This window comes from Sturnus vulgaris, chromosome 34 (genome assembly GCF_052056855.1).
Source record: "Sturnus vulgaris isolate bStuVul1 chromosome 34, bStuVul1.hap1, whole genome shotgun sequence".
In the NCBI taxonomy this organism is placed as follows: domain Eukaryota; kingdom Metazoa; phylum Chordata; class Aves; order Passeriformes; family Sturnidae; genus Sturnus; species Sturnus vulgaris.
Genome location: NC_142276.1, coordinates 238974 through 264528, shown reverse-complemented (window position 1 = coordinate 264528; position 25555 = coordinate 238974). Strand labels below are relative to the sequence as shown.

The 25555-nt window shown below is 67.0% G+C and overlaps 2 protein-coding genes across 5 annotated transcripts; both read right to left on the bottom strand.

Moving 5' to 3' along the window:
- Positions 1 to 774: 774 nt before the first annotated feature.
- Positions 775 to 5193, bottom strand: LOC106864159 (RNA-binding protein 4). Of its 3 annotated transcripts, none has more exons than XM_014893765.2 (4): positions 5059 to 5193; positions 3450 to 3871; positions 1713 to 2414; positions 775 to 1286 (listed from the first exon to the last, which is right to left on the bottom strand). In XM_014893765.2, exons 2-3 carry the CDS (start codon positions 3859 to 3861, stop codon positions 1720 to 1722), a joined length of 1107 nt encoding a protein of 368 aa, XP_014749251.1. In that variant the 5' UTR covers positions 3862 to 3871; positions 5059 to 5193; the 3' UTR covers positions 775 to 1286; positions 1713 to 1719. The 3 variants fall into 3 exon arrangements, with proteins under 3 accessions (XP_014749251.1, XP_014749254.1, XP_088011206.1); XM_014893768.2 differs by having other exon boundaries at positions 5086 to 5186; XM_088155080.1 differs by lacking the exon at positions 5059 to 5193 and adding an exon at positions 4651 to 4843.
- Positions 5194 to 5790: 597 nt separating this feature from the next.
- SPTBN2 (spectrin beta, non-erythrocytic 2) lies at positions 5791 to 25471 on the bottom strand. Of its 2 annotated transcripts, XM_088155073.1 has the most exons (36): positions 25421 to 25471; positions 23987 to 24230; positions 23010 to 23158; positions 22185 to 22358; positions 21786 to 21877; positions 21484 to 21564; positions 20903 to 21018; positions 20696 to 20808; positions 19993 to 20180; positions 19587 to 19704; positions 19279 to 19437; positions 18737 to 19039; positions 18482 to 18635; positions 16953 to 18090; positions 16345 to 16482; positions 15255 to 16011; positions 14971 to 15173; positions 14786 to 14876; positions 14504 to 14650; positions 13882 to 14145; positions 13128 to 13352; positions 12701 to 12790; positions 12145 to 12411; positions 11551 to 11681; positions 11015 to 11219; positions 10362 to 10736; positions 9798 to 10042; positions 9348 to 9486; positions 9007 to 9091; positions 8598 to 8794; positions 8065 to 8224; positions 7779 to 7855; positions 7552 to 7700; positions 6761 to 6934; positions 6220 to 6262; positions 5791 to 6132 (listed from the first exon to the last, which is right to left on the bottom strand). In XM_088155073.1, the coding sequence occupies exons 2-36, from the start codon at positions 24168 to 24170 to the stop codon at positions 5911 to 5913; spliced, it is 7353 nt and encodes a 2450-aa protein (XP_088011199.1). In that variant the 5' UTR covers positions 24171 to 24230; positions 25421 to 25471; the 3' UTR covers positions 5791 to 5910. The 2 variants fall into 2 exon arrangements, with proteins under 2 accessions (XP_088011199.1, XP_088011200.1); XM_088155074.1 differs by lacking the exon at positions 25421 to 25471 and having other exon boundaries at positions 23987 to 24499.
- Between the last annotated feature and the right edge of the window lie 84 nt (positions 25472 to 25555).

Sequence of the window (25555 nt, the reverse complement as noted above, 5' to 3'; positions counted from 1 at the left end):
CTTTCCCACCACAGAGCAGGCGGATTTGGAGTGTTCGGAGCTGGCGGCAGAAGTGCCAGACTCGGCCCTGCCTCGACACTGCACGAGGTCACCGGCACCAACCTGCACCAGGGCCTTGTTTTGGGTGAGAAAAGCTGGTTTTTGAGGGGTGACGTGTGCCGTGCCAGGGCTTGTGGGTACCACTGGCATCGCCGTGACTGTTCCTACAAGCACTCGCATCTCTCCCCAGGAACCAGTCACAGCCCAGTCCTGGCTGTGCCACCGGGCTCATGAACCACCACGGCAATTAGCCAGGCAGGAGAGTCTGAAGCTCCTCCCCTCCTTTCCAGGCTGGCCACACATGGCTGGGCCTGGCCCCGAGTCCTCAGCTGTGGCCATGGCAGCGCCCACGCGTGCCCGTGGCACCGATCGGCGCCGGCGAGGCAGAACTGGCAACAGCACCACAGGCGTGTCCCGGGCTTAATGGCCTCAATTAATGAACGCCGAGAGGCAGGAGAGCATGTGGGGACAAAACGAACCAGTCTGGGGACAAACAAGGCAGCCTAAGGAATAACTAGCCTGGGGCAGGTTAAGTGGCAGCTCCCGCTGCCCATGAGGAGGAAGAGCGGGGGGCTAAAGCCCCTTCGTTACCCCTGGGTGCCCCTCTGGGGGGCCCTGGGTCTGTTTTGGGGGCGCCCCCATTTGCAGCAGCCCATCCCCAGGAGCTCTGGCAGGGCACAGGCAGCACCAGCGAGTCCAGAAGCACAGAAAGAACCGGGGGCGGAGCCAGCGCCGTTTGGTAGAAATTTTGAGTTTTATTTTACCGGAAAGTGGGGTCGGGGGACTCTAAATCACTCGGGGGGTTCCACCCCCGCCGGCGCGGCGGCTTCCGATCAGCTACGGCGTTGGGCTAAAAACCTACCACTGGATTATGCACCCTCTTAAAAAATAAAGGAAAAAAAAAAAAAAAAGGCAAAACGACGACTTGGGAAGAGCTCCGGGGGAGCGAGGGGGCGGCGAAGCAAAGCAAAGCTGGCGCTGGGGGACGGCTGCAGCTGCACGCTCACACCTGAGCCTGGGGTGGGGACCCAAAACTACCTGGAAAAGCAAAATCCTGCCCAGGGGGGCGGGGGAAGCCGGAGGGGAGGGGCTGAGCTAATCCTGCCCGGGCTGAGGACAAGCCGCGCGTCCGTACGGAACGGGCCCGGGAGCGGCACGCGGCGGCGGTGGCACCCGGCGCGGCCCGAGACGCGCGGCGCCGAGTCGGTGTGCGACGGGACCCCGACGTCCAGCCGCACAAATCTTACCTGTAAGAGAAAAGAGGAGTTGGCGCAGGTGCCCCCCGGGGCCGATCCGGAACCGTGCCGAGCCCCGGCGCCCCGGGGAGCTGCGGCTTCCTGGCAGCAACAGAGTCCTGGCGTGGAGCAGCGGCGGGGCTTCGGCCCGCCGGGACCGGGCACAGCCCAAGGCCGGGGGCTCTGCGGGAACCCCCCCTCCCCGCGGGAACTGTGCCGGGACAGCGCCCGGCCCGGCCCGGCCCGGCACGAACGTGAGTTCCAGCTCTGAGAGTGACACCGACACCGGCACCGCCCCGCTCACCGCGGCCAGGCTTTAACGCCCGTGGGGACTGTCTGTGTCACCGAGACCCGTCACCCGCCTCGAGCTCAACCAGCACAGTGGGGACCACCGGCAGCGGGGCCCCCTGCGGCACCGAGGGCCGCCGACGCGCTCACCTCCGGCTCAAAAGGCGGAGTATCGCGCCCGGTCCGCGTACGGGTCCCGCCCGAAGCGCTGCATGTCGTAGAGGGACGCCCGGGCCACCGAGGAGACGGGCGACAGCTGCCCACGCTCGTACGTGTACGCCTCTCCGACGGTGCTGGCCGCGGCGGCCGTGCGGCGCAGGGGGCTCCTGTCCCGGGTGTAATACGTGGAGGACGCGGCGGCGGCCGCGGCGGTGGCGGCGGCGGCGGCGACGGCGGCCGCCGCGCCCGGGGTGGGCAGCAGCGCTCGGTCGTACGCGTCTAAGGTGGTGGGGATGCGGCCGGCCATGGCCGTGGTGGCGGCCATGGCCGAGGACTGGACCTGGGAGTACTGGGCGTACTGGGAGTACTGGGCCATGGTCTGCTCCGCGTAGGCGTCGTACGCCGAGGCCGTGGCGTAGGAGCGGACGCGGTAGCGCTTGTAGTAGTCGGCCATCCCGCCGTAGGCCTCATCGTAATACACGGTCTCCCCATAGCCCGCGGTGTAGGGAGTGCGCACGGCTCCGTACTGCTCGTTATAGGCCTCGGCAAAGTCCGCCACTTGCCCCGGGCGATCGACCGGGCACTCCTTAGACCAGTGCCCCTCCTTCCCGCAGCGGTAGCAGCCGCTCTTGTCTCCCATCCCGGGCGCCGTCCGCAGCCGGCTGGTGGACAGCTGCACGCGCATCCGCTTGCCTTGGGGAGAGACGCGAGAGGCAGGGTCAGTGCGGCCGTGCCCAGGGCACCGGCGGGACGGGACGGGACCGGCTGCCACCTCCCCCCAGCCCTCCGCAGCCACCGGCGCGGGAGGAGCCACCGCGGGACCGAGCGTGAGCCGCCAGATGGACGCCGGACAGCGGCTGACTGGGACGTGCTGCCGTGGCCGAGTGCGGCCACTGCGGCCAGCCCGGCAAAGCCCCGGCAGCCTGGGGTCAGACCCAGCACTGCCGGCCTCGTGTGACGGCAAAGCTTCGCGCCGGAAAACGCCGGAGCGGCGGCGAGAGGGATGCGACACCGGGAAGCGCCCCCGGAGCGAACAGGGCCCGGGCCTGAGCACGGCACGAGGCAAAGCCAAGCGCGGACGCGGCCGGGACAGCTCTGGGTGCAGCTGTGCCGGCCCGGCTGGATCGCTGTTTTTTGGGGAAGGCCCGGAACGGGGGCGGCGGGACGTGTAGAGCCCCGGCAGCACCGGGAGCGCCCCGGTCTGCGCGGGTGAAGCGCCGGACGCCGCCCTGAGCACCCGGCCGGGAGACGCGCTCGCCATCACCGCCGCCAGCGCCGCGGCTCGAGTCCGGCCGCACGGCCCCGTCGAGCGCCCGAGCGACGCCGGGCGCGGGGTCGGGCGCCTCCGTCACCCTCTTACCAGGCTGGGCAAGGCTACAAGGGCGGGCGGCAGCCTGGCGTCACCCGCTGCTCCGGCCCGGCACAGGACGTCGCCGTCGGGGTCCTCCTGCGGGGCGGCCGTGCTGGTTAATCAGAGATGGGTCAGTCCCGTCCTCCCCGGCCCAGAGCCCCCGAGCCCGAGCCCTCGCTCCGGCCGCACCGCGCGGGCGGCCCCGGGAGCTGCGGCGGGGCGGGCACACGCCGACACCAAACCCCAGAGCCCCGAGGGCGCTTTACGGCCCTGCGGAGCCGGCCGTGGTCACATCCGGGATCCACCCCAGAGCCGGGGCCGGCGGCGGCATCGCCAGGGACCCCGCAGCCCTCCCTCCGCCTAAGCCCGCGCCTCACCTTGGAACTCGGTGTTGTCCAGCCCCCGGATGGCCTCCACGGCATCCTCGGCCCGCTCCATGTGCACGAAGGCGTAGTCCTTGACGATGTCGCATTCGATGACGGGGCCGTACTCCTCGAATTTGGCGCGCAGCTCCAGGTTGGTGCAGGTGGGGCTGATGTTGCCCACGTGCAGCTTGGTGGAGGCTTTGCTCTTGTTCTTGCTGGCCTCCACGTTGATGCAGACGCCGTGCAGCTTGTGGTGGTGCAGGTTGCGGATGGCGTCCTCGGCCGCCGTCTTGTCCTCGATGTGCACGAAGCCGTAGTTCTTGATGATGTCGCACTCGAGCACCTTCCCGTACTGCTCGAACAGGGAGCGGATCTCCTGCTCCGTCGCCTCCCGCGGCAGGTTCCCGATGAACAGCTTCACCATCGCGACCCGCCTGCACCGGACAGCGCCGCGGTGAGCCCCAAACGACCCCCAAAACCCCCCGAGAAAGCGGTGAACCTTTGTGCCCCCCAAAACCCCCCCAGCAAACAGCCCAAGCCTCCGTGTCTGTGCCTCCAAACACCCTAAATCCTCCTCAAACCTCTGGGGCTGTGCCCCCAAAACACCAAATAAACAAACACCCTGAATCTCTGTGTGTGTACCCAGGACTGTGCCCCCAAATCCCCTGAAACACCCCAAAACTGTGTGTGTCCCTGGGGCTGTGCCTCCAAACACCCTAAATCCTCCTCAAACCTCTGGGGCTGTGTCCCCAAAACACCAAATAAACACCCTGAATCTCTGTGTGTGTACCCAGGGCTGTGCCCCCTAAAACACCTCAAACCTCTGTGTGTCCCTGGGGCTGTGCCTCCAAACACCCTAAATCCTCCTCAAATACCCCAAACCTCTGTGTCTGTGCTCAAGGATGGGCCCCCAAATACCCCTCAAATAAAGCCCCCAAATGTCTGTGTGTGTGTCCCTGAGGGTGCAGCCCCAAACACCCAAATCTTCTCAAATAAACATCCCGGAACTCTGCTCCTGCTCATTCAGGGCACAGCCCCAAACAAACACCCCAAATCTCTCCCAAATTTTATTTCTGCTCTTTCAGGGCAGAGCCTCAAACACCCCAAATTCCCCCCAAAATAAACACACCAAAGCTCTGCTGTGCTCCTCCCACACTGTGGCCACAAACGCCCCCAAAAAAACACCTTAAACCTCTGACACCCCAAACCACACCTCAGACCTCTGAGCCGCCGACAATCCACTCAGGTCCCTGGCACTTCTTTTACTGCAGCGCAGAGCCCCCAAACACCCCAAATCTTTGTGCACCCCCCACAGCTTCACAGTGCAGAGCCACGTCCCGAACCCCAAAACCCCGCCGGGCTGAGACCGCTCCCCAAATCCCTCTTTTTACCCCCGGGGCCTGAGACCCCCCCCCCCTCAGGCCTGAGACCCCTCAGATCTGAGACAGCCCCCCACCCCCCCAAACCCCTCCCCTCCACAGGCCCGAGTCCCTCTCAAACCGTCCCGGATGGCATCGCCCGAGGCCTGCGGGCGGCTCGGCGGGGCCGTGGCCGGGCCTGGCCGTGTGTCCCCCCCCGGTCCCCGGTCCCGAAGCCGCCCCCGAGCCCCCCCCGCCCCCACCTGCCCCGTCCGCCGCGCGCTGCTCACAAAATGGCGGCGGCGTCTCCCGGCCTTGCCCCGCCTCCCGCGGGCTCATTGGCTGCCGGAGCTGTCCATCAAACCCCGCAGCGTGAGGTCATCGCTTCGCCAAGTGAGCCCGCCCACAGAGCGGCCGCAGCCAATCAGAGGAGGAAGGGGCGGGGCGAGGGTGGAGCAGTCCATGCGGCTGCGGGGGGGTGGGGACGGTCCATTGATGGTGGGGGGGGCGTCGAACACTGGAGGCTGTACTGGGAGCTGTACTGGGAGCGCTGGGCCCCGTACTGGGGTCACTGGGGATATTGGGAGCACTGGGAATATTGGGGGCGCTGGGGATATTTGGAGCACTGGGAATATTGGGGGCACTGGCAGTGCTGGAGGTACTGGGAGCATTGGGGTCTGTACTGGGAGCGCTGAGAATCGTACTGGGAGCAGTGGGAGCACTGGGGTGCCCCGTGCCACCTGTTGCCAAACCCCCCTTCCAGTGCGAAACCATCCCATCCCATTTCCATCCCATCCCATCCCATTTCCATCCCACCCACGCGTGAATCCCGTCTTTATCCCATCGCCACCTGCCTCCCAATTCCAATTTGCATCCCAACCCCATCCCTATTCAAATCCCACCCCTTCCCGTCCCTCCCAGTCCCTCCCAGTCCCTCCCAGTCCCTCCCAGTCCCTCCCAGTCCCCCCTCTCCCCAGCACACTCAGACCCCCCAATCTTTGTCTCCAATCACTTTATTGGGGTGGGGGCTGCATGGGGACATCACTGGGACGGGGGGAGTGACACTCAGTGTCCCCCCGTGTCCCTCCGTCGGCCGCTGCACCCCCAAATTCTCTCTACTTGTTCTTCTTGAAGAAGCTGAAGCGTTTCTCCCTCTCCTTGGGCTCGCGGGGCCGGGGGGCTCCCTCGGCCGGGGGGGGCACCGGGGGGAGGCTCAGGGCCCGCGACATCCCCTTGGGGGGACCCCCGGGGACCCCCGAGCCCTCCCAGGGCCCCCCCGGACCCAGCGCGGCCCCGGCGGCGGCTTCGATCCCCCGGAGCCACAGAGCCATGTCGGCCTGGGGGGGACATTGGGGACATTGGGGGACACTGGGGGGGTCAGGGGACATCCAGGGGGCACCGGGGGGACAGGGGGGGGGTCTCACCTCGTCCTTAGCCTGGAACAGGAATTCCTTCCCATCGCTCAGCCTGGGGGGGGGCCGGGATCAGCCACGGCCCCGTCAAGTCCCCCCAGTTTTCATCTTCCCCCCCATTTTCCCCCATTTCCCTGCACATCTGCCCCATTATTCCCTTTTTTCCCTTTCCCCATTTTTTTCCCATTTATTTCCCCCGCTTCCCACCCCATTTTCCCCCCATCTCCTCCCCATTCCTCATTTTCCTCTGCATTTTTCCCCCATTTCCCCCCACGTCTCCCCAATTTTCCCCCAAATTTTTCCCCCGTTTCCCCCCATTTTACCCCGTTTTCCCACATTTTTCCCCTATTCTTCTCCCATTCTTTCCCCATTTTCACCCCATTCTTTCTCCATTTTCTCTCCATTTCTTCCCCCGTTCTTTCCCCATTTTTCCCCCATTTTTCCCCCATTCTCCCCCCATTTTTCCCCCACTCTTCCCCCATTTTTCTCCCACTCTTCCCCCCATTTTTCCCCCATTCTCCCCCCATTTTTCCCCCCGTTTTTCCCCCCGTACCCCAGCCTGAACACGTGTTTCCGTTTGCGGTAGGCGGTGGCCGGGTGGCAGCGGGCGCCTCGCAGGGGGGTGGGGGGCTCGCCGTGGTACGGGACCCCCGCCCCCGCCCCCCGCGCGTCCTTGAACACGCTCAGGACCCCCCCCCGCAGCACGCAGTACAGGCTCTGCCAGGACCTGGGGGTCACAGGGGGGGTTTAGGGGTCCCCCAGCCCCCCAGAACACATCCCGGGCTCTGCCAGGACCTGGGGGGGGTCACAGGGGGGGTTTAGGGGTCCCCCAGCCCCCCAGAACACATCCCGGGCTCTGCCAGGACCTGGGGGCCGTTGGAACTTTAAGGGAGGGGTGTGGCACTTGATGGGCGTGGCCATGGCAGGGTGGGGCCGCGTGGGCGGGGTCAGAGCACCCAAATAAGGCCGGGCACTGTGGGTGTGTCTGAAGGGGCGTGGTCTGGGCGGGAAGGTGAAAGGGGCGTGTCCCCAAGGCCAGCTGTGTCCCCGTGGTGTCCCCAGGGTGTCCCCAGGTGTCCCCGTGGTGTCCCCGTGGTGTCCCCAGGCTGTCCCCAGGTGTCCCCAGGGTGTCCCCAAGGCCGGGCTGTGTCCCCAGCTGTCCCCAGGTATCCCCAGGTGTCCCCAGGTGTCCCCGTGGGTGTCCCCAGGTGTCCCCAAGGCCGGGCTGTGTCCCCAGGTGTCCCCAGGTGTCCCCAGGTGTCCCCAGGTGTTCCCCAGGTGTCCCCAGGTATCCCCAGGTGTGCCCAGGTGTCCCCAGGTGTGCCCAGGTGTCCCCATGCTGACCTGTTGGTCGCTCTCTTGCCGGGCGCCTCCAGTTCCTGTTTCCGGCACAGCCCCCCCTCGAGGGTCTCGGGTGGGGGAGGGGCACGGGGGGGCAGTGTGGCCGCCACCCCCCCCGGGCCGGGTCCCCCCTCCTGCGCCCCTTTGGGGACCTGGGGAGGGGGACAGGGCTGAGGGGAGGGGTCCCACAGAGGGGTCCCCCCCACATTTTGGGGGGTCGGGGGGGTTACCTGGCCTGCGGCGCTGTCGGGGCGGATCCCGTTGAGGGCGGGGGGCTCCGGTGGGCGGCTCTGGGGGGTCCTGGGGGGGGTGGGGACACAGGGGACACCCCCTGTCACCCCCAGAACCCCCTCCCCATATCCCACACCTCCCTCCCCCCCCAGGCCCCGCTGAGGGTGTCCCCCCCAAACACCCCCCTAAACCCGGGGGTCTCCCACCCCCCTCCCCAAACCTCAATGTCCCCCTCCCCAAAATCCCCCCCCGGCCCTGAATGTCCCCCCGCCCCTCCCCCGCCTCACCTCTGCCCCTCCCCGCCCCCTCCCCCGTCCTGGCTCTCGGGGGGCACCGCCGGGGGGGTCCCCCCGACTTCAGCCTGGGCCGGGGGCGGCTCGGGGGGCTGCAGCTTCCTCGCCTCCTCCTCCTCCTCCTGGCGCCGCCGCCGCTCCTTCTCCTCCAGCTGGGGGGGTCGGGGGGTGTCAGGGACACCCCGGTGATGGGGAGGGGGACACAGGGATCCATGGGGACCCCCCCGGGGCGTGGAGGTGACACAGGGACACAGGGACCCTCAGCGCCCCCTCCACGCTGTGTCCCCCTCCCTGTGCTCCCCCTTTTCCCCTTTGTGTCCCCCCGTCGCCCCCTCCCCATTTCCCCCTCATTCTCCCCCCGTGCTCCCTCCCCACGGCCCCCCATTCTCTTCTGTGTCCCCCCATGTCCCCCTCATTCCCCCCCATTTTCCATGACCCCTTCCCCATTTCCCCCCGTACCCTCATCCCCACATCCCCCCGCGTCCCCCTCCCCAATTTCCCCCCCATGTCCCCCCATGTCCCCACCGTGGTGAGGCGGCTCAGGGCAGCGAATCTCTCGTCCCAGGCGGCCGCGGCTTTTTGGAAGCTCTGGTGGCGTTTGAGGAGGGTCTCGGCCTCGGCCAGGCTGGAGCCCAGCTCGGGGGCGCGGGCCAGGGGCTCCCTGCTGGCCAGCCAGGCCTCGGCCGTGGCTGCATCGCGCCCAAACACCAGCACCTCCAGCACTGGGGACACGGGGACAGTCAGGGGACAGGGCCACCCCTGAGCCACCCCTGAGCCACCCCCGGCCACCGAGAGGGGACACGGGCACAGGGACCCCCCCAGTTCGCACCTTCTGGGTGGGGGCAGCAGCTGAGCCTGGCACAGGGGACACGAAGGGACACAAGGGGGACACGAAGGGGACAGGAGGGGGACACAGGGCCACCCCAGTTCTCACCAGTCTGCAGCCACTCCAGCTTGTCCTGCCAGCGCTCCCCGATGTCCCTGCGGCGCTCCTGGAGCTCGGCCAGCTCCTGGGACAGCTGGGGGGGACAGGGACAGGGGTGGGGACAAAGGTCACGACACACTGATGGAGACAGAGGGACGGGGACGAGGGGACAGGATGGCGACAAGGACATGGGGACACAGGGACAGCGACGGGGACGTGGGATGGGGACAGCACCGTGCGGGATTTGGATGACAGAGCCGGGGACTTGGGGACAGTGACAAGGATGGAGACACGGCGACGAGGACACAGTGGCAGGGTGACACAGGGACACGGGGACACGCGTGTCCCACCTTGTCGGCGTCGTGGTGGCCGCGCTGCAGCAGCGCAGTGGCCGCGGCCACGCAGGCCCCGAAGGAGCCCTCGCGAGCCTCCAGCTCCGCCCGCAGCCCCTGGTGCTGCTGGATCAGCAGCTCGGCCGCGGTGACATCCCTGCGAGGGGACGGGGACACCGGGGAGTCACCACGGGGACACCGGGAGTCACCACGGGGACACCCCGGCTCCACCTGGGCACAGCGGCCAGGGCTGGGCCACCAGGGTGGCTGCGGCCACAGCCCCGCGCTGGGGTCACTGCGGTGTCCCTGGGGTGTCCTTGTGATGTCCCCAGGGCTGTCCCCGTGGTGTCCCTGTGGTGTCCCCATGCCCCCGTGTCACCCCAAAACCCTGCAGTGTCTCCACATCCCAGGGCCGTCCCCACATCCCCGTGTGTCCCCAAGCGCCCCCCGTGTCCCCCCGTGTCGCACCTGGGCCTCTCCCGGGCCTGCAGCTGCAGGTGCATCCCGTCCATCCAGAGCCGGAGGTCGCGGGCGGCGCGGAGGAACCGGAACTGCTCCACGGTGTCCCCGAGCAGGCGGCGGCGGCGCTGGCAGCGCCCGCGGAGCTCGGCCCAGGCCGCGGCCACCGCGCCCTCCTGAGCCCGCAGCTCCTCGGCCCGCGGGCCCGCGTACGCCGCGGCCAGGCGACCTGCGGCCTCCTGGACAGCCGTCACCTGTGGGGACAGGTGGGACATGGGACAGGTGTGACATGGGACAGGTGTGACATGGATCAGGTGTGACAGGTGTGACAGGCGCCCTGCGGCCTCCTGGACAGCTGTCACCTGTGGGGACAGGTGTGACATGGGACAGGTGTGACATGGGGCATGTCCCGTGCACAGCTACCTCCTGCACCACAGCATGTCCCTCATCTGCCCCTTACCTGTCTCCCACTTGCCCCATCCCCTCACCTGTCCCATCCCCTCACCTGTCCCCGTCCCCTCACCTGTCCCATCCCCTCACCTGTCCCATCCCCTCACCTGTCCCGTGCCTCACCTGCGCGCTCAGGGCCTGCACGTCGTGCTCGAAGGCGCGGTGCTGCCTCTCCAGCCCCTCGGCCGCCCGCAGGTCCCTCCCCAGCTCCTCGGGCACCTGCCGGGCCTTGTCCCGGAGCTGCCCCAGCACCTGCCGGGCGTCGCGGCGGAAGCGCTGCAGGTCGTGCGCGGCCGCCAACTCCTGAGCCCGGGTGGCCACGAGCTCCAGCAGCTCCGCCCAGGCCTCGTTGAGCCCCGCTTGCCACTGGGCCACTGCCGCGCGCTCGGGGTGGCCCCCGGCGATCAGCGCCGCCGCCGCCGCGTTGGCCGCGTCCACTCGCTCCTGGCCCAGCCCGCCCGTGTCCCGAGAGAACTCGCGGAACTTGTCCCGGAGCAGCTGCGGGGACACGGACGGGGGACGGGGGGTCAGGGGACACGGACAGGGGGCACAGCAGGACACAGGAGAGGGGGGGACATGGGACAGCGGGGATGGTGGCACTCCCAGTGACAGGGGATACACCCGGGGACATGGGACACCCCCAGTGACAGGGACACACCCGGTGACAGGGGGACACAAGGACCCCCCCCCCCAGTGTCAAGATGGCCTGGGGACCCCCTGGCACTGAGGTGACTTCTCAGTGTCACAGTGCCCGTGTCCCCTCAGTGTCCCCTCACCGTGACGTGCTCGAAGTCCTGCCCCAGCTCCCGGGACGCCGCCACCACCTCTCGCTCCGAGATCCACTGCTCCAGGTCATCGAGGTCCCGGCGCAGCTGGCACAGGCGGTGGTGGCCCTGCAGGGTGGCCCTGCGCTCCCCGGCCAGGTGACACAGCCCCGCGTAGAGACGCTGCAGCTGCGCCGCGCGGGCACGGAGCCGCTCGCTGGACACGGGGACAGGGGACAGCGGTGTCACCAAGGGCAGGGGACAGCGGGGACAGCGGGGACAGGGGACAGCGGTGTCACCAAGGGCAGGGGACAGCGGGGACAGGGGATGGGGACAGCGGTGTCAGGGGACAGCGGTGTCAGGGGACAGCGGTGTCACCCCCAGGACACGAGGACAGCAGTGTCACCCGAGGAGCAGCAGTGTCACCAGGGGACACGGGGACATTAGAGCACAGACAATGGACATGGGCACAGGGGACACAGTGACCGTGCACACGGTGCCAGGGGTGTCCCCAGGGTGTCCCCAGGGTGTCCCCAGGGTGTCCCCACCCGTCGGGGTGGCCGCTGGCCGCCATGGCCCGGCCCTGCTCTGCCAGCAGCTCCACGGTGCCGCCGTAGTCGCGCAGCTCCTGCTCCAGCCCCAGGTGCCGGCTCAGCATGGCCTGGGCTCCCGGCTCGTCCTGGGGACACCAGGGGGGACACAGGGCTCACAAAGACCCCCCAGCAGGTCCTTAGGGTGGCCCTGACCCCTCCAGGCCACTCACAGACCCTCCAGACCCCCGTAGATACCCCACAAATCCCCTCGGACCCTCCCTGACCCCCATAGACCCCCCAGACCTCCCAAACCCCACAAAGACCCTTCCCAACCCCATAACCCATCATAGACCCCCCTTGACCCTCCAGACACCCCTAGCCACCCCATAGAACCACCCAGAACCCCCAAAACCCTTCCCATCCCCATAACCCATCATAGACACCCCATAAACGCCCCCAGACTCCCCAAAACCCCTCCCCACAGCCCCGCTGAACCCCCCCCATAAACCCCCAGACCCCGTCCCCAGCACCCCCCACACAAATCAGGGGTGACAGGGGTGACACCGCTGTCCCCGGGGGGCGGGGTGGGTGTCCAGCCCCCTGTCCCACCTTGGCCTTGTCCTGGGCCAGCATGTGCAGCTCCCGCTCGCCCAGCCAGGCTTCGGCGGCCGCGGCGTCGCGCAGGAAGCGCTGGGAGGCCAAGGCGGCCTCGAGGCTCCGCTGCCTCCGCGCCGCCTGCGCCCGCAGCTCCTGCCAGGCCTCCCTGAGAGCGGGGACCCCCCCGGGGACCCCGCCGGGGACCCCCGAGCCGGGCACCCCCCGCTCCAGCAGCTCGGTCACGCGGCGCTCGCGGCCCTGCAGCTCCTTCTGCAGAGTCTGCGGGGAAACGGGGTTCAGGGGGGGTTTGGGGGGGTGTGAGGGGGGTTTGGGGGTCTAGGGAGGGGTTTATGGGTCCATGGGGGGGGTCTATGGGGGAAACTGGGGGGTCTGTGGGGATTTATGGGGGACCTGGGAGATGAGACACAAGACTTTGGGGAGGGCTAAGGGAGGGACATCTATGGGACCGCCTGGGTAGGGGGGTCTGTGGCGGTCATGGAGTGAGTCCTGGGGGGTCTCTGGGGGACACAGGGGACTCAAGGGGACATTTGGGGACCCCCTGACCCACCTCGTTCTTCTGGAGCAGCAGCTGCACCGAGGGCAGGTCCTTGCCGTGGTCCGTGGACGTGGCCAGGGCCTGGCGCTCCTGCACCCACAGCTGGGGACACGGGGGACAGCGGGGTCACCCAGGGACAGGGGGACATCGGGGGACACGGGGGACAGCGGGGTCACCCAGGGACAGGGGGACATCGGGGGACACGGGGGACAGCGGGGTCATGGGGAGACACAGGGACATTGGGGGACATTGGGGGACATTGGGGGACATTGGGGGTCAGGCACAGCCATGGGGGGAGAATTTGGGGTTCAGAGACCCTGGGAGGGGTCAGGGTTGGTGGAGATCAGGAATGGGGGGGGTCAGGGATTTGGGATCAGGAATGGGGGGGTCAGGGTCCCCAGGGGTCAGGGACAGCCCCGGGCGGGTCCCCCCCACTCACGAGCTCGTCCTCCAGGTCCCTGCGGAACTGGTGCAGTTCCCTGGCGGCCGCCAGGCTCCGGCCGCGCTCCCGCAGCGGCTCCCGCAGCTCCCGGAACTGCTGCTCCAGCTCCCGCACCTGCTCCTGCACCCCCGCGCTCCGGGGGTGCCCCGGGCTGAGCCCCCCGGCCTGAGCCCGCAGCGCCCCGACCTCCTGCTCCCGCAGCGCCGCCTGCGTCTCCAGCAGCTGCGGGGGTTTAGGGGCTCAGGGATCCCCGGGGAACCTCCCCAAAATCTGCACCTCAAAACCAGAACCCGAAAACCCGCACCCCTAAATCTGCATCCCAAAAGTTGAACCCCGTAACTTGCGATCCCAAACCTGGGGACTCCAAAATATGCACCCAAATCCTGCACCCAAAAACCTGAACCCAAATCCTGCATCACAAACCTGCACCCTAAAACCTGAGCACCCCAAACCTTCACCGCAAAACCTGGGTATCCAAAACCGACATCCCAGACCCACCTCAAACCCCATACCCCAAACATTGTACCTGAACCCTGCACCTCAAACATTGTACCTGAATCGTGCACCTCAAATATTGTACCTGAACCCTGCACCTCAAATCTTCACCTCAAACATTGTACCTGATCCCTGCACCTCAAACCTTGACCTCAAACATTGTACCTGAACCCTGCACCTCAAATCTTCACCTCAAACCTGCACCTGAACCCTGCACCCCAAACCTGCACCCCATTCCCCACTCCCCGCTCCTCACCTGGTGCCGGGTGAGCAGGACCCCGACGCTGGTCAGGTCCTGGCCGCAGTGGCCGGAGCGGAGCTGGGCTCGGACCCCGGCCAGCCACGAGCGGAGTCCGGCGCAGGCCTGGGCGCAGCTCTCGGCTCGGGCGGCCTCGGCCAAACCTCGGCCCTTGGCGGCCGCCGCCGCCTCCACCTGCGCCCACAGCGCCCGCAGCTCCTGCCGGGGCACCGTCACTTGTCCGGCCAGCGCCGGCCGCGCCCGGGCCAGCTGCTCCCCGTCCTGCGGGACACGGCAGTGGCGGCAGGGAGTTACGGGGTTGGACCCGAAAAATCATGGGGTGGTCAAGGTTGGACCCGTGGGATCGTGGAATTGTCGAGGTTGGACCCGTGGGATCGTGGAATTGTTGAGTTTGGACCCGTGGAACCATCAAGGTTGGACCCAAAAAATTATGGAGTTGTCACAGGGGACCCTTGAGGCTGACCCGCTAAATTGTGGGATTGTGAAGATTGGACCCACGGAATTTTGTGACTCAACCCCTCCCCTCCCACACCCCACCTTTCCAAAGGGCCGCCCCTTCCCGGATCCCGTTTTTCCCCCGTTTTCCCCCCGTTTTTCCCCCGTTTTCCCCCTCTCCCACCTTCTCCAGCGCCTCCAGCCAGCCCCGGTTGGCGGCCAGCTCGGCAGCGAAGGCCTGGTGCTTCTGCCACTTCCCCTGCAGGTCCCGAGTGCCCTCGTAGGACACGTCCCGAGCCACCGGCAGCTTCTCGTTCAGCCACAGAGTCAGCTGCGAACGGGAACGGGATCGGGAATGGGATCGGCGACACGGGTCAGAATCTCTTCCCACAGTCCCAGCCCAGTTCTTATTCCTCATCCCATCCCCCTTTTAACCTCACCCATCCCAGTCCCGATCCTGCCTCACCTCCTGCCCATCCTGCAGGAATTTCTGCAGCTCCCAGTTATCCCGCAGCCGCCCCAGCAGCTCCTGGGCCGATTCCCGGATTTTCTGGTGCCTGTGCAGAGACCGGAGGCGGTGAGAGACCCCATTCCCAGGAGATGGGACGGGACTGGGATGGACTGGAACGGACTGGGACGGGTGTCCCTCACCTGCTCTCCACCGACTCCACCGTCTCCCGCACCTTTTCGGCGTGGACGCCGCCCTCGTCCAGCAGTTTCCTGCCGGTGTCCGTGAGCGCCCGGACGCGCTCGGCTCCGGTGTCCAGCGCGGCCAGGAACTCCTCCAGCCTCCGCACGGCCGCCTCCGCGCCCGGCACCGTGCCCGGCATCTCCGTGTGGGCCAGCGTGTGCTCCTGCGGGACCGGGACCGGCATTGGGATCGGGACCGGGACCGGGACGGCACCGGAGCCCCGAGAACACCGCATCCCCCTCACCTGCTTCCCCAGCGCCCCCTCCACCTGCTTGGCGTCCCGCAGGAACACGTGGAAAGCGACAGCCTGGGCCAGGAGCCGCTGCCGCTGCTCCCACACCCGGCCCAGCTCTTCCCAGTCGGCGTCCAGCGCTTCCAGGCGCTGGAGCAGGGACAGGCTCTGCGGGTCCGTCTGTCCCCGCGTCACCTCGCGGCCGGCGGCGCGGGCGCTCCGGTAATCGGCGCCGTAGTGCGAGATCTCGGTGCGGAGGCTCTCGTGCTGCCGCAGGGAGCCTTCGGCCTCGGCCAGGGACGCGGGGACATCCTCGGAGCCCGCGGCCGCGCGTGTGCGGGACAGCCAGGCCTGGAGAGCCGCCAGGTCCCGCAGGAAGCCCTGGAGCCGCCGCGCCTGCCCCAGCGACTCCTCGCGGCTCCGGTGGCACCGGCGCAGCGCGTCCCACTCGGCCTCCAGCCCCGCCAGCCCCTCGCGGATCTCGGCCGCTCGCTCCGGCTGCTCCCCCTGCAGCTTCTCGCCCTCGGCCCGCAGCTCCCGCAGCTTTCCCTGGATGGCGTCCAGGTCGCGCCCCATCCCCGCCAGCTTCGCCTGCAGCGCCGTGATCCCGGCCAGGTCCCGGCCCAGCCCCCGCGTGGCCTCGATCGCCGCCGTCTTCTCCCGCATCCAGCCCCGCGTCTCGTGGCATTCCAGGCGGAAATTGTGGATGTTCAGAGCCGCGGTCAGCGCCGCCTTCTTGCGCTCGGCCAGCGCCCGGAACCGCTCCCACCTGGCACGGGCAGGGTCGGGGCACGGTGGGACAGAGCCCGGGGGACCCTCGGAGCGTCCCAGCCTGGAGAATCCATCCCTTCCCACAGCATTCCCGGCACGGAAAATCCCTCCCTGCATCCCTGACTGCCCATGGCATCCTCAAAGCTGCCTGGAGAATCTGTCCCTGTCCTGGAAAACTCAGCCCTGCCCGCCCGGAGCGTCCCGGAGCATTCCCGGCGTGGAAAATCCCTCCCTGCATCCCTGGAGCATCCCTGACTGCCCGGAGAATCCATCCCTGCCCGGATCCACCCGCAATTCCTGCCCGGACTGGCCCCGCCGGGGCCGTCCCCACCTGTCCCGGAGCTGCTCCCAGGTTTCCCGGGCGCTCTCCCGGTTCCTGTCCCCGGATCCCTGGAGCTCCTGCGTGACGCGGCCCACGGAGGCCACGCGTGCCGCCAGCGCCGCCAGCTCCGGCTCCAGCGTCTCGAACCTGCGGGAGCGCCGGGAATCACCGGGAATACCGGGAATGCTGAGCTGGGAATTCAGGGAACACCGGAAACCCCAGTGCCAGAGGTGGGAATGCCAGAAATCCCGGGAATAGCACCGATTCCGGGAATAGTGCGCTGGAGGTGAGAATTCAGGGAATTTTGGGAGCACTGGGAATATCTCACGTCAAGGTGAGAATTCAGAGAGTGCGGGGAATATTGCGTTGGAAGTGAAAACTCTGGGAAAACGGGAACACCTGGAACACTGGGAATGTGGTGGTGGAGGTAAGAATACACTGGGAATACCGTGACTAATGGGAATACTGGAGAGAACCTGAGGAAAAACGGGAATAAAGGGGCGATCCTGTGTATTCTCGTGAAAATTGGCGGGGGAATCCCAGTGGGGGCGACCGCGGCGCTCCAAGATTTCCAGGGAATAATTCTGGGATTTACACGGCGCAGCACGGGCGCTCACCGCTGCTGCATCACCTCCAGGTCCTCGATGCGCTCGGGAATCTCCATGGCCAGCAGCCACTGCTCCCTCTCGCCCACCCAGAGCGCGCAGGCATCGGCCTCGCTGCGCGCCGCGAACAATCCCAGCGCGTCCCGCAGCTCCAGGCGCCGCAGCTCCGCCCGCTCCTCCAGCTCCCGGTGCCGCCGCTCCAGCTCCGCCAGCCGCTCCGCCAGCCCCGGCACCACGTCGGGAACAGCGGCGGCACCGCCGGGCAGCGCCTGCTCCCGCAGCGCCGCCAGCGCCGGCCCGCGCCGCCGCATCTCGTCCTGCAGCTCCCGCAGCCGCCGCTCCAGGATCCCCGCGGATCTCTCGTCGTGGCCGAGCTCCGGCCCCGCCACTCGCCGGGAGGCGGCCGCGAGCCACGCCTCGGCCTCGGTGGCCTCCGCGTCCAGCTGGAATCGCCCCGCGGCCGCGCGGAGCCGCCGCTCGCGGTCCGCGGCCAGCGCCGGCAGCGCCGCCCAGAGCGACCGCAGCTCCCGGATCCGGCGGGACACGGCGGCCGCGGGGCCCGGGGAGCCGGGAGCGGGGCCCGCGGGGCCCTCGGGCCGTTCCGAGGATCCCCCGATGGGTTCCGTGGATCCATCAGGGCGTTCCGAGGGTCTGGAGGCGGACGCCGAGAGTCCCGCGGTGGAGGCAGGGGCGGATTCCACGCGCGCCAGGGATGCGTCCTTGGATTCCGGGGGTCCCGCGGATCCTGCGGCGGATTCCGCGGGTTTTGCGCTTCCCGTCGATCCAGGGGTGGCTTCCACGGATCCCGCGGCTCCGTCCGGGGCTCCCTCCGCCAGCAGCTCCCGGCCCCGCTCCAGCAGCTGCTCCAGCGGCCCCGCGCGTCCCCCCAGCGCCCCTCGGATGGCTTCGAGCTGGCTCAGCATCCTCAGGGCTCCCGGCAGGTCCCGGCCCAGCTCCGGGCAGCGCAGGAGCCGTTCCTGCTCCCGCATCCAGGCCTCCTCCTCGCCCGCGTCCCACAGGAACTTCCAGAGGCGCCGGGAGCGCTCCAGCCGCAGCCGCCGCTGCTCCGACAGCACCGAGAGCCCCCGGTAGCGCAGCTCCAGAGCGGCCACGCGGGCCCGCAGCTGCTCCGGGGGGCACGGGCGGTACCCTGGGGGCACGGCCGGGGGTCAGCGGGGCTCGGGGGGGGCACGGGAGTCCCAGGGTTTGGGGGGGGTCTGGAATCCCCAGGGTTCAGGGGTGAAGTGTTTAAGGATCCCAATTTTCGAGGGTTTGGGATTCAGGGATGCCAAGGATTTGGGAGAGTCAGCGTTTGGGGGTCCTGGGGGTCTGGGATTTGGAGGTCTCAGGGTTCACGGATCCGGTGTTTTGGGGGTCTCAGTTTCTGGGGTTTGAGAGTCCGTTTTGGGGTTCTGGTAGGTTCCAGGTTCGGGGGTCTCAGGTGCGTGGGGGTCCCGGGATTCAGGTGTCCCTGGGTTTGGGGGTTCCAGGGCATCCCGGGGGTGCCAATTTTGAGGGTCTCAGTTTTGGGGGTCACTCACCGCCCCCCTCTCCGAGGAAGCGCTCGGCCGCCGCCCCCACACTCCGAACCCTCTCGGCCTGGGCCGCCACGTCCCCCTCCACCAGGGCGTGGATCTGCAGCAGATCGTCCACCTGGCTCAGGTGCTGCCCGAAATCCCGCGACTGCAGCCGCACCTGGGCACCGGGGAGACACCGGGGAGGTCACCGGGAGGGTGGGGTGGGGTCCCACGAGGGGATCCCACCCCCCCCTAAACCCCCGCAGTCCCCCTCCCCACCTCCATCTCCTCCATCCAGCCCATCAGGTGCTCCAGGTCGCGCAGGAGCCGCTGCAGCTCCAGGTGCGCCCGGAGCCGCTCCCGCCGCGCCGCCACCTGAGCGCGCAGCTCCTCCCAAAGCGACACCACGTGGTCGCGCCGTGTCGCGATAGCGCCCATGTCGTGATAGCGCTCGGCCTCCAGCTCGGCGGCCACGGCGGTGACGGCGCGCACGCGGCTCCCGTAGGCGGCGATGTCGCTCTCGATCGCCTCGTGCTTGCGCAGCGCGGCCTCGACCCCCGCCAGGGACCCCCCAAAATTATCCTGGGAGGGGGGGAAAGGGCGGTGAGGGGTTGGGACACTCCAGGGACCCCTCCCCGGAATTGTTCTGGGGGGGGAAAAAATGGGGGGGGGATGATGAGGGGTGACAGAGGAGGGGGCACATCCCAAAATTGCCCTGTGCTGGGGGTGGTTTCAGGGTCACCTGTGCCACCAGGTTGGGGGGTTGATTTGGGGTTGGTTGGGGGGTCTCAGGGGTCCCTGGGTGGGCGTCCCGGTGTCACCTGTGCCACCAGGCGCTGGTTGTCCCCCAGCCAGGTCTCCCTGAGGGCGGCCTTGCGGTGGAACCTCGCTGCCAGCTGCTCCAGGTGCTGCTGCCGGAGCAGCTCCGAGCGCAGCGCCAGCTCCCGGCCGTGCTCCGCCTTCTCCAGCCGCTCCCACGCCTGCGGGGATGGCACGGTCACCTGGCGCACCTGGCACACCTGGCACTTGTGTTACTGCGTCCCCTCCCTTGTCCCCAGTGTCCCCCTGTTGATATCAGCGCTGTGGGACCCCCGTGTCCCTGCCACGCCCCCCCTGTCCCCTCTGTCACCCTGTTGATGTCGGTGCTGTGTGTCCCCTCCCGTGGCACGAACTGTCGCTGGTTGTTGGCGCGGAGGCGGCTCCGGAGCGAGAACAGCAGCACCTCCAGGGACCCCTTGTCCTCAAACCTGCAGGGGGGACCCCAAAATACACCGAGGGAACCCCAAAATACACCGGGGGGGACAATACAACCCACCCCAAGCCCCAGGGATGGCCCAAAATCCTTCAGAGAGAGCCTGAACCCCACTGGAGGGGGACCCCAAACCCCATTTAGGGACCCCTGGAGACCCCAATCCCCACTGGGGCAGCCCCCAAACCCCATTTAGGGACCCCAAACCCCCTCCTGGAGACCCCAAACCCCACTGGTCAGCCCCCAGACCGCACTAGGGAGCCCCCCAGCCCAGGCAGGGTCTCACCGGGGGGGTTTCTCGGCCGTGCGGTAGGCGCTGAAGGCCTGGAGCTGCCCCTGCAGGCCGGGGATGCCGCGGGGCAGGCGCCGGTCCGTGAGCAGCAGCAGCGAGCGCTGGATCCAGCCCAGCAGCTCGGCCGCCTGCGCCTCGTAACGGCCGGCCAGGCCCTCGGCCTCGCGGGCCGCCTCCAGCACCTGCGGGCGGGCCCGGCTGTCCGTCTGTCTGTGCGTCCTCACATCCGTCTGTCCGTCCTCATGTCCATCCCTTGTCCATCCATCCATCCCATCCATCCCCATGCCCCTCTGTCCATTTATCCCCCTGTCCATCCATCCCCCTCCTTCTCCATCCCTTTCTGATCAATCCATCCCACCTGTCCACCTGTCCATCCCACCTGTCCATCCCACCCGTCCATCCCACCTGTCCATCCGTCCATCCCACCTGTCCATCCCACCTGTCCACCCGTCCATCCCACCTGTCCATCCGTCCATCCCACCTGTCCATCCCACCTGTCCACCTGTCCATCCCACCTGTCCACCTGTCCATCCCACCCGTCCCTCCCTCCCCCCCTTATCCCGACTCCCCCCCGCCCATTCCCGCGGATTCTGTCCAGTCCCCACTCCCCACCCCCCCCCCCCCACCATCTGTCCATCGTCTGTCTGTCCATCTGTCGACCCCGTGTCCATCTGTCCACCCCGTGTCCATCCCGGACCTTCCCGACGCGTTTTCCCTCCACGGCCAGCGCTTTCATCCTGGAGAAGTGATGATAGAGCGCGGCCACGTAGGTCAGCACCGAGCGCTCGTCCGGCTGCTCCACGGCCACATCTGGGGGGCACGGGGTGGGTCAGACCCCCGAATCCACCCAGGGACCCCCGAAATCCACCCAGGGACCCCCGAATCCCCCCCCCCAGCCCCTCACCCTCGGGGTCCAGCAGCCGAGTGACCCCCAGCTCCCGCTCGGCCACGGCGAAGGCGCTTTGCAGGTTGTGCAGGGCGTTGGCTCCGCGCAGGGACCCCACGTCCAGCAGCTCCGGCCTGGGGGCGACCGGACCCACAGCCACTGACCAGTGACCCATAGACACTGACCAGTGACCCATAGCCACTGACCAGTGACCCACAGCACCCCATAGCCACTGACCAGTGACCCACAGCACCCCATAACCACTGACCAGCGACCCATAACCACTGACCAGTGACCCATAGGCACTGACCACTGCCCCATAACCACTGACCAGTGACCCATAACCACTGACCAGCGACCCATAACCACTGACCAGTGACCCATAGGCACTGACCACTGCCCCATAACCACTGACCAGTGACCCATAACCACTGACCAGTGACCCATAACCACTGACCAGCGACCCATAACCACTGACCAGTGACCCAAAGCCACTGAGTCTGACCCAGATCCACAGACAGACCCATAACCCCATATCCACCCCACATCCCCATCACCCCTGCCCCATAACCCCCAGCCCGCCCAGCCCGGTTCGGTACCGGTGCCGGTGGATCAGGGCACAGAAGGCCAGCCCGTCCCGCCAGCTCGTGGTGAAGTTCTGCACGTTCACATTGGGGTACCTGGGGGGGCCGGGGGGGATCAGAGACCCCCAAAACCCCCAGGAACCCGCCCAGACCCCGCAGGTCCCTCCTGAGTCCCCTCAGGGACCGTTCAGAGCCCCCGCAAAGCCCCATAGACCCCCCAGAACCTCCCCTTGAGCCCCTCTAGGACCCCCCCCAGGACCCCCAGACTCTTTCAGGACCCCCCTGGACCCCCAGGACGCCCCCCCGGACCCCCTCACCCCGCGGTTTTCATCTGGCACCAGGCCAGCAGCGCGTCCTTGGCCGATTTCCTCTCCCGCGTGTCCCCGGTCTCCACGCTGATGTCCTGGATCTGGGGGGGGTGGCACAAAAATGGGGTCAGGGACCCCCAAAACTGGTCCGGGATCCCCAAAATGGGTCCAAGCCTCCTGTGGTGGGGGTCAAAACCCCCAAAAATGGGGTCTGGGATCCTCCTGGTGGGGTCAAAACCCCAAAAGTGGGGTCAGGACCCCCAAAGGTGGTTGCAAGACCCCCCTAAAAAGAACCTATGGAAGGTGTGGGGACATCTTTGACCAAACGGGACCCCCAGAAATTACCCCAGACACCCCAGGGCGGGTCCGGGCCGCGCCCCCCGCCCCCTTTCACCCCGGGGTGGCCACCTGGAAGCGCAGGATGATGGTCCAGACCAGCCCGAGCGTGAGGCGGGGGTTGCCATCCACGATGTCGTGCGAGCCCACGTTCTCCAGGTGCACGCGCTGCTCCCGCAGGAAGCGCAGCGCCTTCTCCACGTTCTCCAGGCAGTGGATCCGCATCCGACCCCGCGTGGGGCGAGGCTGGGCCGGGGAGGGCGAGGGGAAAGGTCAGGGACCCCCCCCCAGGGCCGGGCAGGGGGAGAGGGGGGCGTGGGGAGTGAGGAAAGGGGGGTTTGGGGGAGGAAAGAGGGGCTGGGAGGTGGAAAAATTGGGGTTTGGGGGTCATGGGAAGAGGGGTTGGAGGGTTTAGGGGGGCAGCGGAGGGGATGGAGGTTTTGGGGAGGGGTTTTGGGGGTCCTAGAAAGGGGATTTGGGGGCCTGGGGGCAAAGAAAGGGGAGCTTGGGGGGACAAAGAGGGGCGGAGGGGTGTAGGAACGGGGTCTGGGGGGGTTTGGGGGTCTGGGGAGGGGCTTTGGGGGATGAGGGTCACAGAAATTGGGGTTTGGGGCAGATGGGAGAGAGGCAGAGGGGGCTGGGGGTCACATGGGAGGATTTGGGGGTGTCCAGGAGGGTCTGGGGGTCCCCATGAGGAGTGTCCCCAATTTGGGGAGGGGTCTCACTCACCAGAGCCTCCCCCAAGAGTGAGGGTGGGGGGGGGGGTCACTTTTTGGGGATCCCCACAGGGATTTCCCCATTTTGGGAAGGGTCCCCATTGGGAAGTTCCCGTTTTTTTGGGGGTGTTCCCCTTTGAAGGGAGTGTCCCCAATTTGGGGAGGGGTCTCACTCACTCACCAGGGTCTCCCCCGAGAGCCCCTCGAGCAGCCTCAGCAGGAGCCGCCCGTCCCTCAGGTCGCTGTAAAGGTCCCCCAGGTGCGACCCCCGCGCCAGGTGAGAATTCACCCACTTGGTGAAAGTTTTCTTCTGCACGGCCTCGCGCTCGTCTGGGGGGGCCCGGGGGGGCGTCAGGGACCCCAAACCCCCCCCCAAAATTCCCCCCAAAGCCCCCCCAGGGGTCAGAGCCCCCCGAGGGGGGTCCGGAGGTGGGTGGGGGGGGGATCCCCCCGCGCCAGCCGGTGCTGGATTAACGCTAAGAGGATTTGGGGGGGACCGGGGGGGTCCTCGGGGGATCCTGAGGGGGGTCCCGGGGGGTTTGGGGGGGAAATTTGGGGGCGTTCCCCCCCATTTTTCCACTGTCTTCCCCCATTTTCTGGGTTTTTTAGGGGTTTCCTCTGATTTTTTAGGGATCAATCCCAGATTTTGGGGTTCCCCGATCCCCATTTTTGGGGTTCTCCCGTATTTTTGGCCGTTTCCTCTTTTCTGGACTTTTTAATCTGTTTTGGGGTTTTTTTCTCCCCATTTTTTTTCACTTTGCCCCCCATTTTTTCACTCTTTTCCCCCCATTTTTTTCACTTTTTTCCCAATTTTTTTCACTTTGCCCCCCATTTTTCACTCTTTTCCCCCATTTTTTTCACTTTTTTCCCATTTTTTTTCACTTTTCCCCCCATTTTCCACTCTTTTCCCCATTTTTCCACTTTTTCACCCATTTTTTCACTCTTTTCCCCCATTTCTCCCACTTTTTTCTCCCTTTTTTTGCACTTTATTCCCATTTTTTTTCACTTTTCCCCCCATTTTTTTCACTTTTTTCTCAATTTTTTCACTTCCCCCCCCCCCATTTTTTCCCCACCTCGCCCCCCCCCCAATTTCCAACCCCCCCCCCTTTCCCTGGGTGTCTCCCCCACCCCATTTTTGGGGTGTCCCCCCCCCCGTACCTGCCAGGGCTTTGATGCGGGAGCGCTCGAAGCGCCGGGCGGAGCCTTCCTCCTCCTCCTCCTCCTCCTCCTCCTCTTCCTCCTCCTCCTCCTCCTCGGGCCCCCCCGCGCCCCCCTCCCCCTCCCAGCGGGGGTCGCTGAACCTCGGCAGCTCCAGGGGGTCGTAGGGGGGAGGGGACAGCATGGTGGCCTTTGGGGACCCCCAAATTTGGGGGGGGCGGTGCTGGGAAAGCTCAGGGGGGAGCTGGAAAAAAATGGGGGGGAGGGGGGTTTGGTCACCCCCCAAAATTCCGCGGGGAATGGACCCGAAATTAATGGAGACCCCCCCCCCCTCAAATTAATAAAAATGTTCCTCGAATTGAGGCGTTTTTCCTAAATTAATAAAAGCCCACCCAAATTAAGAACTGCTCCTTAATTAATTAATGAAGAGCTCCACAAACTAAGAGAGACCCCCTCCCCAAATTAATAAAGAACCCCGCAAATTATTAAAGACCCCCACCAATTAACAGGAATTTCCCCAAATTAATTGAGACCCCTCCCCAAATCCGTCACCAAAATTCTCCTTCAGTAGAGACCCCCCCCCCCCCCGGTATTAAATCGAGACCCCCCCAAATCTTTCCTGGGGACCCCCCAAAGTCTCCCCATCTCCTTCAGGGATTTCTGAGCCCCCCCCGGACCCCTCAAATCCCCCCCGGGACCCCCAAATTCCTCTGCGGGACCCCCCAAAACTCCTCCAAGTTCAACCCCCTCCCCCTTAGGACCCCCCCAAAAAATTCTCCGGGTCACCCTGAGCCCCCCCAAATCCTCCCCGGCACCTCCCGAGTCCCCTCAGGACCCCCAAACTCCACCGAGCCCCCCCCCCAAACCTCTCCGAGCCCCCCTCGAGTCCCCCCAAATCCTCCCCGGGACCCCCAAAACTCCTCCAAGACCCCCCCCCCCCATAGATAGAACCAACCCCCCAAAAACTCTCCGGGTCACCCTGAGCGCCCCCAAATCCTCCCCAACAAACTCCGAGCGCCCCGAATTCTTCCCCGGGACCCCCAAAATTCCTCAACCCCCCCCCCCCCGAGCCCCCCCAGAGCCCCCCGCTCCCCCCCCCAGATCCCCCCCGTTAATGCTCTTAACGGGATCAGCGCCCGCAGCGCCGGGGGGGGTCTGGGGGGGGTTCGGAGACACAAACCCGAGAATTTTGGGGTGGGGGGGGATCCCCAAACTCCCCCCGGGGCAGCGCGGGGTGAGGGGGGGGCCCTGCCCGGGGATGCGGAGCCGCTGCCGCAGTGCCCGGGGGGGGGGAACGCGGGGCCGGGGGGGATGCGGGACCCCTGGGGGGGGTCCTGAGGGTGGCTTTGGGGTGTTTTGGGGGGGGGTTCTCCTCACATCTCAGCCCTTTTCCCCCCCCCTCAGGTGTGAATCCCCCCCCCCTCCCCCCCTTACCTGCGCTGCGGCCGCGGCGCGCGCTGAGACCGCGGGAGCTCATCACACCCCGGGGGGCGGGGCCTGCGGGCCACGCCCCTTACAAACCACGCCCCTCAGCCCCCCAAACAGCCACGCCCAGCTCTGCTTGTTGCC

Excerpts from the sequence above, each read along its gene's own strand:
- LOC106864159 (XM_014893765.2), bottom strand. The coding sequence starts at position 3,861 with ATGGTGAAGCTGTTCATCGGGAACCTGCCGCGGGAGGCGACGGAGCAG. Across the intron at positions 2,415-3,449 it reads GGACAACACCGAGTTCCAAG|GCAAGCGGATGCGCGTGCAG; the intron begins GTGAGGCGCGGG and ends TCTCTCCCCAAG.
- SPTBN2 (XM_088155073.1), bottom strand. The coding sequence starts at position 24,170 with ATGCTGTCCCCTCCCCCCTACGACCCCCTGGAGCTGCCGAGGTTCAGC. Across the intron at positions 19,705-19,992 it reads ACGGCCGAGAAACCCCCCCG|GTTTGAGGACAAGGGGTCCC; the intron begins GTGAGACCCTGC and ends TCCCCCCTGCAG. Across the intron at positions 11,220-11,550 it reads GCCAGCGGCCACCCCGACGG|CGAGCGGCTCCGTGCCCGCG; the intron begins GTGGGGACACCC and ends CCCCGTGTCCAG.